Source organism: Neoarius graeffei, chromosome 16 (genome assembly GCF_027579695.1).
Source record: "Neoarius graeffei isolate fNeoGra1 chromosome 16, fNeoGra1.pri, whole genome shotgun sequence".
Lineage (NCBI taxonomy): Eukaryota > Metazoa > Chordata > Actinopteri > Siluriformes > Ariidae > Neoarius > Neoarius graeffei.
Genome location: NC_083584.1, coordinates 13307008 through 13327279, shown reverse-complemented (window position 1 = coordinate 13327279; position 20272 = coordinate 13307008). Strand labels below are relative to the sequence as shown.

Here is a 20272-nt window from a genome sequence, read left to right as displayed (position 1 = left end):
TTATTTAAAGAACAGGGATCTATCAAAGTGTGATCTTCACAACACATGTTTGTGGAAGTGTATCATGGCACAAACAAAGGAGATTTCTGAGGACCTCAGAAAAAGCATTGTTGATGCTCATCAGGCTGGAAAAGGTCACAAACCCATCTCTAAAGAGTTTGGACTCCACCAATCCACAGTCAGACAGATTGTGTACAAATGGAGGAAATTCAAGACCACTGTTACCCTGCCCAGGAATGGTCGACCAACAAAGATCACTCCAAGAGCAAGGCGTGTAATAGTCGGTGAGGTCACAAAGGACCCCAGGGTAACTTCTAAGCAACTGAAGGCCTCTCTCACATTGGTTAATGTTAATGTTCATGAGTCCACCAACAGGAGAACACTGAACAACAATGGTGTGCATGGCAGGGTTGCAAGGAGAAAGCCACTGCTCTCCAAAAAGAACATTGCTGCTTGTCTGCAGTTTGCTAAAGACCACGTGGACAAGCCAGAAGGCTATTGGAAAAATGTTTTGTCGACAGATAAGACCAAAATAGAACTTTTTGGTTTAAATGAGAAGCGTTATGTTTGGAGAAAGGAAAACACTGCATTCCAGCATAAGAACCTTATCCCATCTGTGAAACATGGTGGTGGTAGTATCATGGTTTGGGCCTGTTTTGCTGCATCTGGGCCAAGACGACTTGCCATCATTGATGGAACAATGAATTCTGAATTATACCAGCGAATTCTAAAGGAAAATGTCAGGACATCTGTCCATGAACTGAATCTCAAGAGAAGGTGGATCATGCAGCAAGACAACGACCCTAAGCACACAAGTCGTTCTACCAAAGAATGGTTAAAGAAGAATAAAAGTTCATGTTTTAGAATGGCCAAGTCAAAGTCCTGACCTTAATCCAACTGAAATGTTGTGGAAGGACCTGAAGCGAGCAGTTCATGTGAGGAAACCCACCAACATCCCAGAGTTGAAGCTGTTCTGTACGGAGGAATGGGCTAAAATTCCTCCAAGCCGGTGTGCAGGACTGATCAACAGTTACCGCAAACGTTTAGTTGCAGTTATTGCTGCACAAGGGGGTCACACCAGATACTGAAAGCAAAGGGTCACATACTTTTGCCACTCACAGATATGTAATATTGGATCATTTTCCTCAATAAATAAATGACCAAGTATAATATTTTTGTCTCATTTGTTTAACGGGGTTCTCTTTATCTACTTTTAGGACTTGTGTGAAAATCTGATGATGTTTTAGGTCATATTTATGCAGAAAAATAGAAAATTCTATAGGGTTCACAAACTTTCGAGCACCACTGTATGTTTGGTTAATTGGTCCCACTTCCAAGGAACTGTCTGGGAGAAAGCTTCCTTCTGCTAGGGAAGTTCTTAGTGTGTTCTTTTATCTCCACAAGATACCATAATACCGAAGGGTTTAGAAAATCACAGACAAGTAATAGCTAATGTTACTTTGAACACAGGAAGTTATATTACTGTATTGTTTGTATTAATATGAAACAGTTAATAAGCCACATTATTTTATATTGTGTCTTGAGTGAAAACTTTAATGGCTTTGTGGCACCTCTAACCATTGTTCAATCTTAACCAAATTTCACACAATAATTTCTTTTAGGCAATGTAAAAAAAAAAAGGTGATTGTAACAAAATCCTAAAAAAAAAAAAAAATTGGGGACCACCCTAATATGCATTACTTTAACTTAACATCTGTGCTTCGAACACATCAGCAGTCTGTTGTGCATCCCTCCTCATGCTAATTTTTTGACCTTGAAATCATCTCGTGGTCAGTCTGCTCATGGTCACCATGCTCTCTTCTTTTGGCTGCTCCCTTTACAGGTCACCATAGCAGATAATCACGATCCATATATTTAATTTGGCATAGGTTTTATACCAGATGCCCTTCTTGACGTAACCCTCCCCGATCTATCCAGGCTTGGGACCAGAACCAAATATGCACTGGCTTGTGCATACTTTTTCCTAATTTACAGGTCTTTGGACTGTGGAGGAAAGCAGAAGGAAGGGGAAGGAAGGAAAGAATGAATTCAGCCACCTGGCCACCATCTTACCACTCACATCACGTGTATTTGGCTTGTGTGTTAAAACATCGTATCCGATCAAATTTGCCCCAAGAAAAGTTTCTTTGCCTCCTCTTATTTTCTCAACTTTACCCACATTCCTTACATATCTTTATAGTGCTCCCCTTCACTACTGTTTTTTTTTTTCCTTCCCCTTTTCCAGTCCAGTCTGTGATCATTTTTTGGAACTGCTCCTATACTACTATAATTATTTTTTTAATAGAGATTATTTCAGTTCTCATCTCATTATCTCTAGCCGCTTTATCCTGTCCTACAGGGTCGCAGGCAAGCTGGAGCCTATCCCAGCTGACTACGGGCGAAAGGCGGGGTACACCCTGGACAAGTCGCCAGGTCATCACAGGGCTGACACATAGACACAGACAACCATTCACACTCACATTCACACCTACGGTCAATTTAGAGTCACCAGTTAACCTAACCTGCATGTCTTTGGACTGTGGGGGAAACCGGAGCACCCGGAGGAAACCCACGCGGACACGGGGAGAACATGCAAACTCCGCACAGAAAGGCCCTCGCCGGCCACGGGGCTCGAACCCGGACCTTCTTGCTGTGAGGCGACAGCGCTAACCACTACACCACCGTGCCGGCTGCCCGTGTATTTTTCTTAATTTCCCTGAGGGAGCCCTCTCAAAGGGATCAATAAAGTTTTATCTAATCTAATTTTCATTTTTTTTAAGAAGAAGAAACAGCCTTTGTCACATGCACACTCAAGCACAGTGAAAATGTGTCCTCTGCATTTAATCCATCTGAAGCAGTGAACACACACACCCAGAGCAGTGGGCAGCCATACTACAGCACCCAGGGAGCAGTTAGATACCTTGCTCAATGGCACTTCAGCCCAAGGCCACCCCATGTTAACCCAACTGCATGTCTTTGAAGTATGGGGGAAACCGGAGCACGCAGAGGAAACCCACGCAGACATGGGGAAAACATGCAAACTCCCCCCCCCCCCCCCCAAAAAAAAGGGGCCTTTGTTCCCAATATCCAATCATTGCCAACAACCAATCATTGATCACCACTGTTTGTTCCAAATGATTAAATCACCAAACCTACTCACCAAAGTTGAATAAATATACAAATCAGTTAATTACATCATTTTAACACGCTCAAAAAGAAAAAAAAAAAAAAAAAGCTACTTTCCCCTGAAAACACTTGGCACCCTGGAACTCTACAACTCAGTTTCTCTGAAGCCCATCTGTCATATCAAGGCTGCAACCCAGAAACACACCTCTACTAGCCTGGCAAGCCAGACTAAATGTTAATATTTAGTCTGGTCTCGGTCGTAGACATTTCCAAAGGGTGTGGGTAGGAACAACCCGTTGTCTTTCAAACTGTCTCTGTGCGTATAGGCCAACGCTCTGACCAATCAGCACAACAGTGACTGTGACGTAGTCAGAGCGACAGAAAGCAGTGGGGGAGCCAGCTGGTAGATCAGACTTTTGCCATAGCCAGTCAGCAAAACAGCGAAAACATCCTTCTTGAAAAGGAATGAACGGAGAGCCTCTTCCTGCTCATGTTTCAACGAAAACTCAAAGTCTAATTCTTCTAAAACTGATTCCAAAGCGGAGTCAAACGAGCGCTGTTCACTAGCCGTAGCCATCTTTCCTGTTGTGCTTTCTCCAGCGTCGCGCAGCCTTGTCGTCACTCCTGCAAAAGCCCGCCCAAAGAATCCAAACAAAAACCTTGCGTTGTGATTGGCGGGCACGATTTGATGCCCGGGGTGTTTTGTTGATATGGTCCGAGGCTAGACCCACTCGTAGGCAAAAATATTTTTGGCCGCTAGGCGGGTGGATCTAGTTTACTAGGCTACACCTCTACGCCATTTAGTCAGAATTTTTTGACAGGCCCGATTATCAGTTTAATGTGGCCTGTAGCTGGTCTTTAAATTTAAGTCTGTGACAACGCAACACTGAAATGGAGGAGGCATGCTGCACTCCACTCGCATGATATTATCAGAAAATTAGGCTAAACACAGACGCTATCTATCTGCCTTTCTGATGGTACCCAGCATAAACAATTACCAAAAAAAATGACTATGTGGACATGGAACAACTCCCGCAAAAATGTACACAAAACAAGCATCAACAAGAGCAAAACATGTTTACAACAGTCAGAGTGAAGGAAAGCTTTGTACTAGTGGACGAAGAAGAAAAAAAAAACCTGTACTCTCTCAGAAAATAAAGTATATTACTGCACCTTCAGGGGTATAATGGCTTGTCGCTGACAGTCCCATTTAAGGTCTATTTGTACCCTTTATATACTGCTTTGGAACATACAGTACATGTCCCATTTTGGCCCTACAAAAGATACACACAGTTACCTTGAGGTCCAATAATGAGCCCTAAGGGGTACATTAGCATAGATTGTACCTTGGGGAAGAGAAATGGACTCCTACCCTATTTCTGACAATGTACTCGTAATAAGAGCACGCAAGCCATACTCGGAGGCAGAGCTGATTCAAAACTGCATCATAAAAGGTATGTGATGCATGCTCTGACAGGAAGTAGGCATTTGTGAAACTCAACCTTGATTGAAACACCGTTGCTTGTCTGGTGGATGAGCTGGTTTCAGACTTCCACATCCAGCTAAATCTAAAAATTAAGTTTGTATTCACTGGCTGCAGAGAATGCGCTGGGATGGATATGTAATGAGAAGCGACGAGAACCATGTTAGGAAGAGAGTGCTGAAGCAAGTTGACAGAAAGAGGAGTGTAGGAAGACCAAAGCAGAGATGGATGGATGTTGAAGACATGAGAAAAGGAACTGGTTGAAGTGGACAGCCAAGATAGATGAAGACGGAGGGGGTGTTTCACAGTCAGGGTACACAAGTTTGTGCCACTAACAAAAAAAAAAAGTTAAATTTTTTGGCATAGTTTGTGAACTCAGTGAGGCCCCTGATGGAAATTTATTTTCTGCTGAATGCTGTTGGTGGCAAGAATCTGTAGCTAGAACACAAACAGCACCGTGTTATTACCCGGCGAATGGTGAAAGCATCATTCTTTTTCCAGAGAGGACACTTTTTGACAGAATTTTTTTGTTGTTGGTAACCATTGCAGCTCATTTCAAGAAGCTAAGTATATAACCTTACATGCCAGTACTTATACGGACCTGGACTTTCAGAATCATAAACTACCTGTTGAAGAACTGCTTTAACTTTACTGGAAAGGACATTTCTGACAGACAAGTTTTTATTAAATATACCCTTGTCACCCCATCAGTACCCATTTGTGGTCAACTTTGTTGGCAATAATTCTTCAAGTAAGAAATGAGGCTCCAACTAAACTATTCAGGGGTTGTACGGCTTAATATTAGGATTGGAAACCTCTTCAAATGAGACCAAATAAAGGTTGAAACATTAAAATAAATAAATAAAATAATTTTAAAAAAGGTAATAAAATGGGGTTACTTAATAGTACGTCAGGCTGGCGTGTGCACGTATTCAAACGAATAGCTAAATGTGCAGGGAGGATGGTATTAGCTCTTCATGCAGAGATAATCCTCACTTCACAAGTACTTATTGTACCTCAGTAATACTTGATCCATTCTATATAATCCACTTTGGTACCTGGACTGTGAAACAGCCTGGAGGCAGAAGACTCATAATAGCGACACTACTTGGTGCAGGATAAGCCAAGGAGGGAGGGAGGGAGGGAGGGAGGGGAAAGAGAAAGAAAGAAAGAAAGAAAGAAAGAAAGAAAGAAAGAAAGAAAGAAAGAAAGAAAGAAAGAAAGAAAGGGAAGGAGGGAAAGAAAGAAGGGAAGGAAAGAAAGAAAGGGAGGGAGGAAGGAAGGAAGGAAGGAAGGAAGGAAGGAAGGAAGGAAGGAAGGAAAGGGAGGGAGGGAGGGAGAAAGGAAGGGGAGGGAGGAAAGGAAGGAAGGGATGGTAGAGAGGAAGGAAGAAGGGAACGAAAGAAAGAAAGGGAGGGAGGAAAGAAAAAGGAATGGAGAGAAAGAAAGAAAGAAAGAAAGAAAGGGAAGGAGGGAAAGAAAGAAGGGAAGGAAAGAAAGAAAGGGAGGGAGGAAGGAAGGAAAGAAAGAAAGGGAGGGAGGAAGGAAGGAAGGAAGGAAGGAAGGAAAGGGAGGGAGGAAAGAAAAAGGAATGGAGAGAAAGAAAGAAAGAAAGAAAGAAAGAAAGAAAGAAAGAAAGAAAGAAAGGGAAGGAGGGAAAGAAAGAAGGGAAGGAAAGAAAGAAAGGGAGGGAGGAAGGAAGGAAAGAAAGAAAGGGAGGAAGGAAGGAAGGAAGGAAGGAAGGAAAGGGAGGGAGGAAAGGAAGGAAGGGATGGTAGAGAGGAAGGAAGAAGGGAACGAAAGAAAGAAAGGGAGGGAGGAAAGAAAAAGGAATGGAGAGAAAGAAAGAAAGAAAGAAAGAAAGAAAGAAAGAGAAGGAGGGAAAGAAAGAAGGGAAGGAAAGAAAGAAAGGGAGGGAGGAAGGAAGGAAGGAAAGAAAGAAAGGGAGGGAGGGAGGAAGGAAGGAAGGAAGGAAGGAAGGGATGGTAGAGAGGAAGGAAGAAGGGAACGAAAGAAAGAAAGGGAGGGAGGAAAGAAAAAGGAATGGAGAGAAAGAAAGAAAGAAAGAAAGAGAAGGAGGGAAAGAAAGAAGGGAAGGAAAGAAAGAAAGGGAGGGAGGAAGGAAGGGAAGGAAAGAAAGAAAGGGAGGGAGGAAGGAAGGAAGGAAAGAAAGAAAGGGAGGGAGGGAGGAAGGAAGGAAGGAAGGAAGGAAGGAAGGAAGGGATGGTAGAGGGGAAGGAAGAAGGGAACGAAAGAAAGAAAGAAAGAAAGAAAGAAAGAAAGGGAGGGAGGAAAGAAAAAGGAATGGAGAGAAGAGAAAGAAAGAAAGAAAGAAAGAAAGAAAGAAAAGGAAGGAAGGAAGAAGGTAAGAAAGGAAGGAAGAAAGGGAGGGAGGAAGGAAGAAAGAAAGGGAGGGAGGAAAGAAAAAGGAATGGAGAGAAGAGAAGAGAAAGAAAGAAAGAAAGAAAGAAAGAAAGAAAGAAAGAAAGAAAGAGAAGGAAGGAAGGAAGAAGGTAAGAAAGGAAGGAAGAAAGGGAGGGAGGAAGGAAGAAAGAAAGGGAGGGAGGAAGGAAGAAAGGAAGGGAGGGAGGAAGGAAGGAGGGAAGAAGGAAGAAGGGAAGGAAGAAGGAAAGAAAGGAAAAAAAGGGAGGGAAGGAATTCATTGGCTGCAGATGAGAGCACAAACAGAACAGACACTGTCCAGCTTTATTCGGAGAGATGGATGCTCAGCTTTCCAACACTGAGGAACTTTTGGATTTAAAACTAACGATCCATGGGACAGCTACGAGCAAGGACACTGCTACACAAGTGCAGCAGCACAGCAGCAAAAAGGAGCTGCAGTGGAATTAACTTGTTGAGGTGACAAAAGATCGCGTACCTGCGAATCACAAAGAAAACTTGACGGCCTTCTACTGCATCTTCCACCAAAAGGCCTCTGGGGAATGCCATCAGGTCTGGGACATGTCAAGACCGTTGTAAAAACATTGAATTCCAGGCACTTTTGGCAACTGAATTCCAGGACATTCAGGTTCAAGTTTTACTGGTCCCATATAATTACAAGTAATTACAGTGAAATTCTTATGTACCTTAGGTCGTTGCGAGTGTAAATGTATATAGATAAATTAAAAACTATAGAAATGAAGGGGGGAACTATATTAATGAGTGGAAGCATGGCAGAGATGTGATGATTGTGCGGTTACGAGTCCTTAGAAGTCCAAAGTTCAATAGTGCAGAGTAGTGTACCTTGTTATCATTGTGATTTGCTGATTCTGAATCACAGAAACTAAACCTTGTTCTGTTTGCAAATCCATTTACAACTAATGCTGACGCTGCACCTGAACACTTTCAGTTGGAACTCATCAAACTGCAACGTCAATCAATCAAATCAATCAACGACGCAGCTTCTCCTTAACGATCATGTCCATGTTCAGTAAGCACCTACTTATATGAACGGATGTTGTCTGTAATAAAACCGAATGAGACATCCAACAGATCCCGCCTCACAGACCAGCATCTGCTCTGCACAGCAAAATCCCCAGTGTTGAATTAACACCCTACTGTGTTTATAAAGGTCCAATTGGACACAAATTAACTCTGAAAGTGTTAATTCAACACTGAGGAATTTGCTGTGTGGGGATTGAACGTGGCCATGGTGAAGGACATTACGCCTAGAATAGACAAGATCATTTTAAAGAAAAGTGCAGTGTGTCTGGTAAGAGTTGAACTAAAAAGAAAAAAAAAAGTACAATGCCCATTTTGCTTAGGTTTGGCATTATCAGTTACATTCATGCCACAAGCCTCATTGTTAACCTTCGCCTCTGTTTTTGATCCTAACGCAACTCAAAGTAGTGAAGGGATTTGGATGACATTTGGTGGAAAGGTGAAGCATGGGCCAAGGAACAATTGTTGAGATTTTTATGCAAATCCGGATATGTATGTGGATTCGGATATGTATACAGAGCCAGGATTTTTTTTTAAACGCCTTTTCCCAACGTAACTCAAAATTCGTTTACTACTTTTTGATGAAATTTGGTGGAAAGGTGAACCATGAGCCACGGAACAACTGTTGAGATTCTGATGCAAATCCGGATATGTATGTAGAGCCAGGATCCAGATATGTATACAGATCCAGGATTTAAAATAAATAAATAAATAAATAAATGCCTTTTCCCAACGCGACTCAAAAAGTAGTGAACAGATTTGGATGAAATTTGGTGGAAAGGTGAACCATGGCCCAAGGAACAACTGTTGAGATTTTTATGCAAATCCTAGTATGTATGTAGATCCAGATACCTTGGGAAACACTTATGGTTGAGATTTTGATGCAAATCTGAATATGTGGCTTGGCAGAGGTATGTACTCTACCAAGTGTCCTCCTAGTTCAAGTCTCGTTTTTTTTTTTGCTTAGATCAGATTTGCCCATCTTGATGGTTCACATTCATGGTTCACAAGTGACCTGGATCGAACTGTAACTTGAACTCATTTGTCCTCGGAATCCTCTGAAACAGCATGCATGCGCACATTGATAGGTTTTTGCATGAGTCATCTGTCAACATCAGCAAAAAAAACTCTATCATGTTTGTGAGACGACTCATGGCATCATAGTATGAAAACCGACTAAACAGACACACTTGCAGCTAACACTTTGGAAGTCAGTTGGTCAGCTGTATATGATCAGGTCGAGAAGGCTGGGAAGAAGAAAGGGGGGAAAAGCCAGACCTTTAGCTTTTCCTGTTTACGCAGCTATTATAGACTTGAGATACCGCTTGTTGCTTTATCAGACAGTTTTGCTGAAAACCATGACCTTACTCGTTGTTTTGTTAAAGACAAAAAAAAGTAGTGATACAAATGCATTTTGCTTAAGTATTTCATACAAAACATTGTTCAGCATTTGATAAACACGGTTTTGTTTTCGTAATCGGTTTTGATAAACAACAAAAGACCTTATTTGTTATTTTTCTTGGACAAACGTAGCCTTCACTTTGCACCATTAGAGTTTGTTTATTTATCTGTCTATCTTCTGTTCAATACTGCCACTTTTGCACAGTTTTTATCTTCATTATCACATTTCTTGTTTTTAGTACTATTATTCACTTGTACAAAGCACATACAAAGATATATATTTATCATTTCATTTTTATCTCTGGGGCGGCACGGTGGTGTAGTGGTTAGCGCTGTCGCCTCACAGCAAGAAGGTCCTGGGTTCGAGCCCCGGGGCCGGCGAGGGCCTTTCTGTGTGGAGTTTGCATGTTCTCCCCGTGTCCGCGTGGGTTTCCTCCAGGTGCTCCGGTTTCCCCCACAGTCCAAAGACATGCAGGTTAGGTTAACTGGTGACTCTAAATTGACCGTAGGTGTGAATGTGAGTGTGAATGGTTGTCTGTGTCTATGTGTCAGCCCTGTGATGACCTGGCGACTTGTCCAGGGTGTACCCCGCCTTTCGCCCGTAGTCAGCTGGGATAGGCTCCAGCTCGCCCACGACCCTGTAGAAGGATAAAGCGGCTACAGGAGATGAGATGAGATTTTTATCTCTGTATATTCAGGTTGTTCTTGGGATTTTTTTAATTTATATTGTACAGTGGGTCTTTCTTTAAGCATGTCTGATAACTTGCTACTACAACAAAACAATTTCCCAGCTTGGGATCAATAAAGTAAATTTATCCACCCATCCATCTACTGTAATGCATGTGTTACAAGTGATTTTTGAAATCAGGCAAATCTGGATTGTAGAGTCAAAATAGGCAAGTCTAGACTTACCTTGGTGAATTAGGGTTTACGGTTAGGTTTGGGTTATCTAAGGGGGAAGCCATGACTGAATGGTCAGAGAAACAAAAGGCTGCTGGCTTGATTCCCTGAACCAGCCCTTGAGCAAGGCACCTAACCCCAACCTGTTCCGCAAGCCGCTCTGGGTGTGTTGTACGTCGCTCTGGATAAGAGCATCGGCTGAACGTCTGTACTGTAGCGGAATGTTTAATTTCTTTGTTGTAACCGAATCCTCCGGGGTGGACTTCAAAGCAGAAGGTCCTGAGTTTGAGTCCCAGCAAGGACAGTAAAAAAAAAAAAAGGTAAGTGTGTGTGTGTGTGGGGGGGGGGATTAAATTAGACAAGCAGAAAGACAGGTATATACTAAGTGTGAGTCTGGGTAGAGAGGTTTAAGACGATGGAAGATATAAAGGGGGTGGTGGGGTGAGAGATGAGAGGAGATTTTTACTGATCCCTTTGGGAGGGTTCCGTCAGGGAAATTAAAATTCCAGCAGCATCATTACAGGAGAACAGAAAATAGAGAAAACTTCTAGAAAGAAAGAACAACTTTATTCATCACACACTTGTGAAATTCCTCTCTGCATTTAACACATGCACACACATGAGCAATGAGCACACACACATACCCAGAGCAGTGGGCGGCCATGCTAATAGTACCTGGGGAGCAGTTGGGAGTTAGGTGCCTCGCTCAAGGGCACCTCAGCCCAAGGCCGTCCCATATTAACCTAACCGCATGTCTTTGAACTGTGGGGGAAACCCACGCAGACACAGGGAGAACATGAAAACTCCACACAGAAAGGCCCTCACCAGCCACGGGGCTCGAACCCGGACCTTCATGCTGTGAGGCGACCGTGCTAACCACTACACCACCATGCCGCCCAGATAAATTAAATTAAGTATTCTCATCTCATTATCTCTAGCCGCTTTATCCTGTTCTACAGGGTCGCAAGCAAGCTGGAGCCTATCCCAGCTGACTACGGGCGAAAGGCGGGGTACACCCTGGACAAGTCGCCAGGTCATCACAGGGCTGACACATAGACACAGACAACCATTCACACTCACATTCACACCTACGGTCAATTTAGCCCATGTTTACATTAGACCGTATCAGCGGATCATCAGATTAACGTTTTTAAAACGATTAGTGTGCACACAGCAACACCAATACACGATTTGCGTGTACACAGCAACGCCAATACACGGATACGCTCGGCTCCGCAGGCATCCTGCGCTCCAAATCACTCTGCCCTGAACAGCGAGTGCCCTCTGGAGGGTGCGCACTCCGGCCCTGCGCAGCTCACACAGCGCGCGAGCGAAGTGCACAAGCCACGATTCGGGACTGAGCCGCTGTGTGTGTGATCCCAGCGCATATCACTTACTACTTGCAAGTGGAAGGATGGCAAGCCTAAAGACAATCATAACTACACAATGGGCAGTATTTGCATCAGTATTTGCAGTATTTTCATACTTTTATACTCTTTAATGAAAGGTGATACAAGGCGGAAGTCCGCGCCGTTTTTCAGCAGTCGCGTCACATGACCAACGCCAGCGAATCAGGAAGGTGGATGTCAGTGACGTTGTCCAATGAGACGCCAGCTAGAGCTCAGCACAGCGTATCCTGAATGTTTACACAGCACCGGAGCTGACACGATCTGGATTGAATACGTGGACGCTGGCGGATTCCCGTTTCCCGGCGTTTCCAGGCGGTTTAATGTAAACGGACAGTGCATCCGCGAAGAAAACGAGACAGATACGGTCTAATGTAAACGTAGCCTTAGAGTCACCAGTTAACCTAACCTGCATGTCTTTAGACTGTGGGGGAAACCGGAGCACCCGGAGGAAACCCAGGAGGAGAACATGCAAACTCCACACAGAAGGACCCTCGCCGGCCACGGGGCTCGAACCCAGACCTTCTTGCTGCGAGGCGACAGCGCTAACCACTACACCACCGTGCCACCCTAAAATCTCATCTCATTATCTCTAGCCGCTTTATCCTTCTACAGGGTCGCAGGCAAGCTGGAGCCTATCCCAGCTGACTACGGGCGAAAGGCGGGGTACACCCTGGACAAGTCGCCAGGTCATCACAGGGCTGACACATAGACACAGACAACCATTCACACTCACATTCACACCTACGGTCAATTTAGAGTCACCAGTTAACCTAACCTGCATGTCTTTGGACTGTGGGGGAAACCGGAGCACCCGGAGGAAACCCACGCGGACACGGGGAGAACATGCAAACTCCGCACAGAAAGGCCCTCGCCGGCCACAGGGCTCGAACCCAGGACCTTCTTGCTGTGAGGCGACAGCGCTAACCACTACACCACCGTGCCGCCCCCCACCCTAAAATAAATAAATAAATAAATATCCCTTTTAAGAGAGAGAGAGAGAGTCGACCTAATTCACATAAGTAAATCTAGAATCATTTAAAAAAAAAAAAAAAAAAAAAAAAAAATCACATGCATGTAAATGTGGTCGGTCTAATTGTGCACTCAGTATTTTATTTTAAACGAATCAGTAATAAAATGAAACATGGAAATTAAAAGGCAAAAACAAACAGTCAGTGTATTAAATGTTCCTTCCTGTCCCTGATCTGAATGTGACCTCCTGATCTGAAATGTGACCTCCTGATCTGAATGTGACCTCCTGATCTGAATGGTGACCTCCTGATCTGAATGGTGACCTCCTGATCTGAAATGTGACCCCCTGATCTGAAATGTGACCCCCTGATCTGAAATGTGACCTCCTGATCTGAAATGTGACCCCCTGATCTGAATGTGACCCCCTGATCTGAAATGTGACCTCCTGATCTGAATGTGACCCCCTGATCTGAATGTGACCCCCTGATCTGAATGTGACCCCCTGATCTGAATGTGACCCCCTGATGTGACCTCCTGATCTGAATGTGACCTCCTGATGTGACCTCCTGATCTGAATGGTGACCTCCTGATCTGAATGGTGACCTCCTGATCTGAAATGTGACCCCCTGATCTGAAATGTGACCCCCTGATCTGAAATGTGACCCCCTGATCTGAAATGTGACCCCCTGATCTGAATGTGACCTCCTGATCTGAATGGTGACCTCCTGATCTGAATGTGACCTCCTGATCTGAATGTGACCCCCTGATCTGAAATGTGACCTCCTGATCTGAATTTGACCTCCTGATCTGAATGTGACCTCCTGATCTGAATGTGACCTCCTGATCTGAATGTGACCTCCTGATCTGAAATGTGACCCCCTGATCTGAAATGTGACCCCCTGATCTGAAAGGTGACCTCCTGATCTGAAAGGTGACCTCCTGATCTGAATGGTGACCTCCTGATCTGAAATGTGACCCCCTGATCTGAAATGTGACCCCCTGATCTGAAATGTGACCCCCTGATCTGAATGTGACCTCCTGATCTGAATGTGACCCCGATCTGAATGTGACCCCCTGATCTGAATGTGACCTCCTGATCTGAATGTGACCTCCTGATCTGAATGTGACCCCCTGATCTGAAATGTGACCCCCTGATCTGAAATGTGACCCCCTGATCTGAAATGTGACCTCCTGATCTGAAATGTGACCCCCTGATCTGAAATGTGACCCCCTGATCTGAATGTGACCTCCTGATTTGAATGTGACCTCCTGATTTGAATGTGACCTCCTGATCTGAATGTGACCTCCTGATCTGAATGTGACCCCCTGATCTGAAATGTGACCCCCTGATCTGAAATGTGACCCCCTGATCTGAATGTGACCTCCTGATTTGAATGTGACCTCCTGATTTGAATGTGACCTCCTGATCTGAATGTGACCTCCTGATCTGAATGTGACCTCCTGATTTGAATGTGACCTCCTGATCTGAAATGTGACCTCCTGATCTGAAATGTGACCTCCTGATCTGAAATGTGACCCCCTGATCTGAAATGTGACCCCCTGATCTGAAATGTGACCCCCTGATCTGAATGTGACCTCCTGATTTGAATGTGACCTCCTGATCTGAAATGTGACCTCCTGATCTGAAATGTGACCCCCTGATCTGAAATGTGACCCCCTGATCTGAAATGTGACCCCCTGATCTGAAATGTGACCTCCTGATTTGAATGTGACCTCCTGATCTGAATGTGACCCCCTGATCTGAAATGTGACCCCCTGATCTGAAATGTGACCCCCTGATCTGAAATGTGACCACCTGATCTGAAATGTGACCCCCTGATCTGAAATGTGACCTCCTGATCTGAAATGTGACCCCCTGATCTGAAATGTGACCTCCTGATCTGAAATGTGACCTCCTGATTTGAATGTGACCTCCTGATCTGAATGTGACCTCCTGATTTGAATGTGACCTCCTGATCTGAAATGTGACCCCCTGATCTGAAATGTGACCCCCTGATCTGAAATGTGACCCCCTGATCTGAATGTGACCTCCTGATCTGGAGCAGTTAGTGGAGTGGACAGCCCTGAAATGAGAGTGGGATTAAAACAAACAAACAAACAAACAAACAAACAAACACAGTTCACGTGCATGTTAGAGTCTGTATGATGAGGTTGATGATCATGGTGCGCGCGAGCTCTACTCACTTTAAGTCCCTTTTGACGGTGCGCGCGACCACGTACAGGTACCGCCAGCCCCCGGAGCCCAGGTACAGGCCGAGCCCGGCCGCCACGCTCCAGGACCAGGGCGCGCCGAGCAGCCGCAGCAGGCCCACCGAACCGACAGACACGGCAGAGCGCATCCTACCAAGCACAAACTCACTCACTCACTCACTCACACTCCGAGCCCTCCCAGTCCAAGCTCCGAATGGCGCAGAGCGGCACTGCAACAACACGTCCATAAAAGTCCCGCAGACAGGAAGAGGGAGGAGGAAGCTGCGCGAGCGCACTGCTCAGGCAGGACAACTATCGGTCCTCACCTGCAGCAAGGTGAGGGACAGGAACCGCACAGCTGTGCGGGGCTTCAGGAAAACACTTTGTTTGATATTTTCCGACCTCACTGAAGTTGCTACAACTTTGACATTCATGAAAAAAAAGTGGTGAATTATTATTATTATTATTATTATTAACAAAGCAATCACTACGAACTCTTATCCCACGTCATGACGTTCATTTGCACATATTATATGACACTTTAACATATTAATAACGGTTGTGTTAAAGCCTGGGACACGTCCTAAATGCGTCTGTATACAAGTGCACTACTTAGGGTATGAATTAATCAACTGGTACACCCTACATAGTGGGAGAAAAAACCGGGTTTGGGATTCAGCCATTTCAAAATGGCCGAAATTGAAGCTTTTTTTTTTCAGATTAAAAGTCCTCCACTAGCAGTGAGGAAAACTGATTTCTTTTTTTGTCCGCCTGTTAATCTGACTGTCAGAGACGATTGAAAGAAAGTACAAAAGCTTGGGGATAAAATTCTCATCTCATCTCATCTCATAATCTCTAGCCGCTTTATCCTGTTCTACAGGATCGCAGGCAAGCTGGAGCCTATCCCAGCTAACTACGGGCGAAAGGCGGGGTACACCCTGGACAAGTCTCCAGGTCATCACAGGGCTGACACATAGACACAGACAACCATTCACACTCACATTCACACCTACGGTCAATTTAGAGTCGCCAGTTAACCTAACCTGCATGTCTTTGGACTGTGGGGGAAACCGGAGCACCCGGAGGAAACCCACGCGGACACGGGGAGAACATGCAAACTCCACACAGAAAGGCCCTCGCCAGCCACGGAGCTCGAGCCCGGACCTTCTTGCTGTGAGGCGACAGCGCTAACCACTACACCACCGTGCCGCCCCTAAAACGTATCATGAGCCTGAAATTGTTTGATATTGATCACAATAGATAGTTTTCACTGATGTCACGGCATTCCGGGGAACGCCCCCCAGCCGCCATCTTGCGGGGCAAACAAAACGGACCATCGCCACTACCGGCTACGTTATCTTGGACGAATTTATGAAGTTATATAGTCAGTTTTCTAAAATAAAGATAAATGTCGGTAAAATCAAGCAAACGGAAGTATATAGATACATTAGACGACATCTCACGACAACGGTATGCAGCCAAACTGGCCTTGATTGGGGGAATTGACCCCTACGAAGTGGACAAAGATGCATATTCAAGTGACTATGCAGGGCTGCCAAAGCCTGAAACTGCCAAAGCCTGCTCCAAAGCCTGAAACTGACTTCATCAAACATTAAAGGCTGTCTGATATATGCAACTTTATATATTCACAGCGCGCCTTTTGGCGGATGCTGCCTTTTTCACGGCTGAATCGCGCAGATCCGATTTTTTTTGGGGGGGGGGGGGCGTTGGAGTGTCTGATTATAATTTCAAAGTAAATTCTGTATTAAAATTACTAAATAAGCAAATCCATTACAGTCCATGAAACAGGAAGTATAAGGATGAGAAAAAAACAGTTTAAATCAGAAAGCTGCGGATATTTGCGCAGTCCTGCACACCGCTCGGGCTGCGCTAATGTGCGCAGCTTTCCGATTTAAACTGTTTTTTTCCTCATCCTTATACTTCCTGTTTCATGGACTGTAACGGATTTGCTTATTTAGTAATTTTAATACAGAATTTACTTTGAAATTATAATCAGACACTCCAACGCCCCCCCTAAAAAAAAAAAACGGATCTGCGCGATTCAGGCGGCATCCGCCAAAAGGCGTGCTGTTTGCATCCCAAACACAAATCAAATCATACAGAATAGACCTAAAATGTTTTTTGAAAATGACCCTGAGTGAGTGAAGTGACAAGTTTCAAATAGAAACGTGACAAACGAGCGATATTAAGTGTACATTACAATGTAAATGTACACTCAGCAGTTCCAGTTAGACATTCTCCAGAGATTGTTCACATGATGTTTTGGTTTCCAAAAACAAACTTACACACAATTGATTGTTTATTTAAACAACTTACCACTTATAAAATGATCAGAGCAGACTTTGCTGTGTTTGGAAGGCTGATAATCCTTGCGGTTGATTCTTGCAAACCATAGATTTCTCCTTTGTATGCTGAGTTTGTTTGCTCACCTTCGTGCTCCCGTACAGTGGGAATTCCATAAAAGCTCCGCTTGACGTCATCATCTGACCTATTACAACAGCCGTGAATACAACAGGTGTGCACCATTGCTAGCTTTAAATAGTCTGCTTGGGTTCTTTTGAAGACGTACTCGTGCGTTACAATGTGTGCTCAGTGACCCGTACGGTAAGCTTGACCCACAAGATGGCCGCCACTAGGGAATCCCCGACTCTGTGACATCATGTGAAAACTATCTATATCAAATACAGATTGTAGTAGATTTTATTCATACAGCTGTAATGACAAGAAGGTCCGGGTTTGAGCCCCGTGGCCGGCGAGTGGAGTTTGCATGTTCTCCCCGTGTCCGCGTGGGTTTCCTCCAGGTGCTTCGGTTTCCCCCACAGTCCAAAGACATGCAGGTTAGGTTAACTGGCGACTCTAAATTGACCGTAGGTGTGAATGTGAGTGTGAATGGTTGTCTGTGTCAGCCCTGTGTCAGCCCTGTGATGACCTGGCGACTTGTCCAGGGTGTACCCCGCCTTTCACCGGTAGTCAGCTGGGATAGGCTCCAGCTTGCCTGCGACCCTGTAGAACAGGATAAAGCAGCTAGAGATAATGAGATGAGATGAGTTGGAGAAATTATGTTCTTAAGCCGGTATCTCACTGGGCTGAGACAGCTTGCGACAAATTGCGAACGTCGTTCGCGAGAGAGTTTCAAAAGTGTCTTGAAACATTCGCGGGACTTCTCAATTTCCTTACGTGAGTCGCAAAGTGTCGCTCCTTCATCGCTGAAATTTTGAACATGTTCAAAAAATTCGTGCGACAAAATTTCTCTCAAAATAGCCGCAAATGCGTCGCTGGTGTCGCAAAGCCATCGCAAACCCTTCTCAAGTCAGTTTCCGTGACGCTTCCTCTACTTCTCTGTCTGCCAAGGGAAAGCCGGGCTGCGACAGCCTGTGACTAGTTGGAGACACAACAATGGCGGTAAAATATGCGAATATCAATTCAGTGTGATTCCAAGTGAAAATTGTTGCTAATTCGCATATTTTATCGTAATTGTTGTGTCTCCAAGTAGTCACGAGCTGTCGCAGCCCAGTGAGATATTACCCTTAGCTCGATGCTCACACTCACAATCGCTCAAGTTTCTTGTTGCGTGAGTGTGTAGCGACTGCAACTCTACTGCTGATGTTTGTGGGTGTGGCCTGTCCAGCGTATTCCATCCATCCATTATCTGTAGCCGCTTATCCTGTTCTACAGGGTCGTGGGCAAGCTGGAGCCTATCCCAGCTGACTATGGGCAAGAGGTGAGGTACATCCTGGACAAGTCGCCAGGTCATCGCAGGGCTGACACAGGTAGACTTACATTCACACCTACGCTGAATTTAGAGCCACCAATTAGCCTAACCTGCATGTCTTTGGACTGTGGGGGAAAACGGAGCATGCGGAGGAAACCCACGCAGACAACATGCAAACTCCACACAGAAAGGCCCTCGCCGGCCACTGGGCTTGAACCCAGGATCTTCTTGCTGTGAGGCGACAGTGCTAACCACTACACCACCATGCTGCCGTCCAGCATATTTTTATATCGAAATAAGAACAGTAGTAGCTATAGAGGTTATTCAGTCACGTGACGTATCTAGTATGGCAACCACCACCGAGCGCTGTATAAAATCTGGAGCGCTTATAGCCCATTCCCCTCTGTAGAGGTAAACAGAGGTGGACAAAGTACCCAACTTCATTATTTAAGTCAAAGTACAGATCCCGCTGGTTAAATGTTACTCCAATACAAGTGAAAGTTGTCCAGTCAAATTTTTACTTAAGTTAAAGTACTGAAGTACTTGCTGTTAAAAATACTTAAGTATTAAAAGTACATTTTTTTTGTCAACACATTGTTGTATTATTGCCACAACGCTTACAAAACCTAATGCCGTTACCAAAGACAGAAATGTGAATTCACAAAATGAACGCATGCTGTGCCATCATGGCGGTTTAACGTCAAGCTAGCTAGTCAGTGAAGCTCCACCTGACATGCTAGCAAACTCTTTTTTAAACTTGAAATCATACTGGGTAGCTAACGTTACTAGAAAAGAAAGATTTCTTCATTGTTTATTTGGCAAGATTATGCTAAAACACATTTCTGAAAGGACTTCAGATAAGTTAACGTTATTCATGTTAGCGTAACTCCGTTTTTACCGTACATGCTAACTAACAGTGTCCAAGTTAACTAGCTACATGTTTTTGCAATGCTTTAAAATGAAAAAAAAAAAATAAATATATATATATATATATATATCATTAGTAATGACTAAAATGGGGCGGCACGGTGGTGTAGTGGTTAGCGCTGTCGCCTCACAGCAAGAAGGTCCTGGGTTCGAGCCCCGGGGCCGGCGAGGGCCTTTCTGTGCGGAGTTTGCATGTTCTCCCCGTGTCTGCGTGGGTTTCCTCCGGGTGCTCCGGTTTCCCCCACAGTCCAAAGACATGCAGGTTAGGTTAACTGGTGACTCTAAATTGACCGTAGGTGTGAATGTGAGTGTGAATGGTTGTCTGTGTCTATGTGTCAGCCCTGTGATGACCTGGCGACTTGTCCAGGGTGTACCCCGCCTTTCGCCCATAGTCAGCTGGGATAGGCTCCAGCTTGCCTGCGACCCTGTAGAAGGATAAAGCGGCTAGAGATAATGAGATGAGATGAGATGACTAAAATGAATTTATAAAGCAGGGGGGAAAATAATATAAATCATTTGTTATTTTATTATCAAGTACAAAACTATCGATAAATCATAGCTTCCAGATCCCGGAAGAATGCAGCGTTGCCCCAGGGCAAATCTTGCGCAACATCACACGTGGAACCACGGTTATCTGGGTCATTTCCATTCATCTGACTCTGTGTTTGTTTA

At 44.6% G+C, this 20272-nt stretch overlaps 1 protein-coding gene across 2 annotated transcripts in view; it reads right to left on the bottom strand.

Annotated features, from left to right (window-relative positions):
• Window positions 1-15218, bottom strand: part of slc27a1a (solute carrier family 27 member 1a) — an 81931-nt gene extending 66713 nt beyond the window's left edge. The window contains exon 1 of one of the 2 annotated variants that reach the window (XM_060942528.1): window positions 14935-15218. In XM_060942528.1, coding sequence (XP_060798511.1) covers window positions 14935-15089 — 155 coding nt within the window. In that variant the 5' untranslated portion in view covers window positions 15090-15218. The remainder of the gene's footprint in view (window positions 1-14934) is intronic. The other variant, XM_060942529.1, reaches the window with a different exon arrangement.
• Between the last annotated feature and the right edge of the window lie 5054 nt (window positions 15219-20272).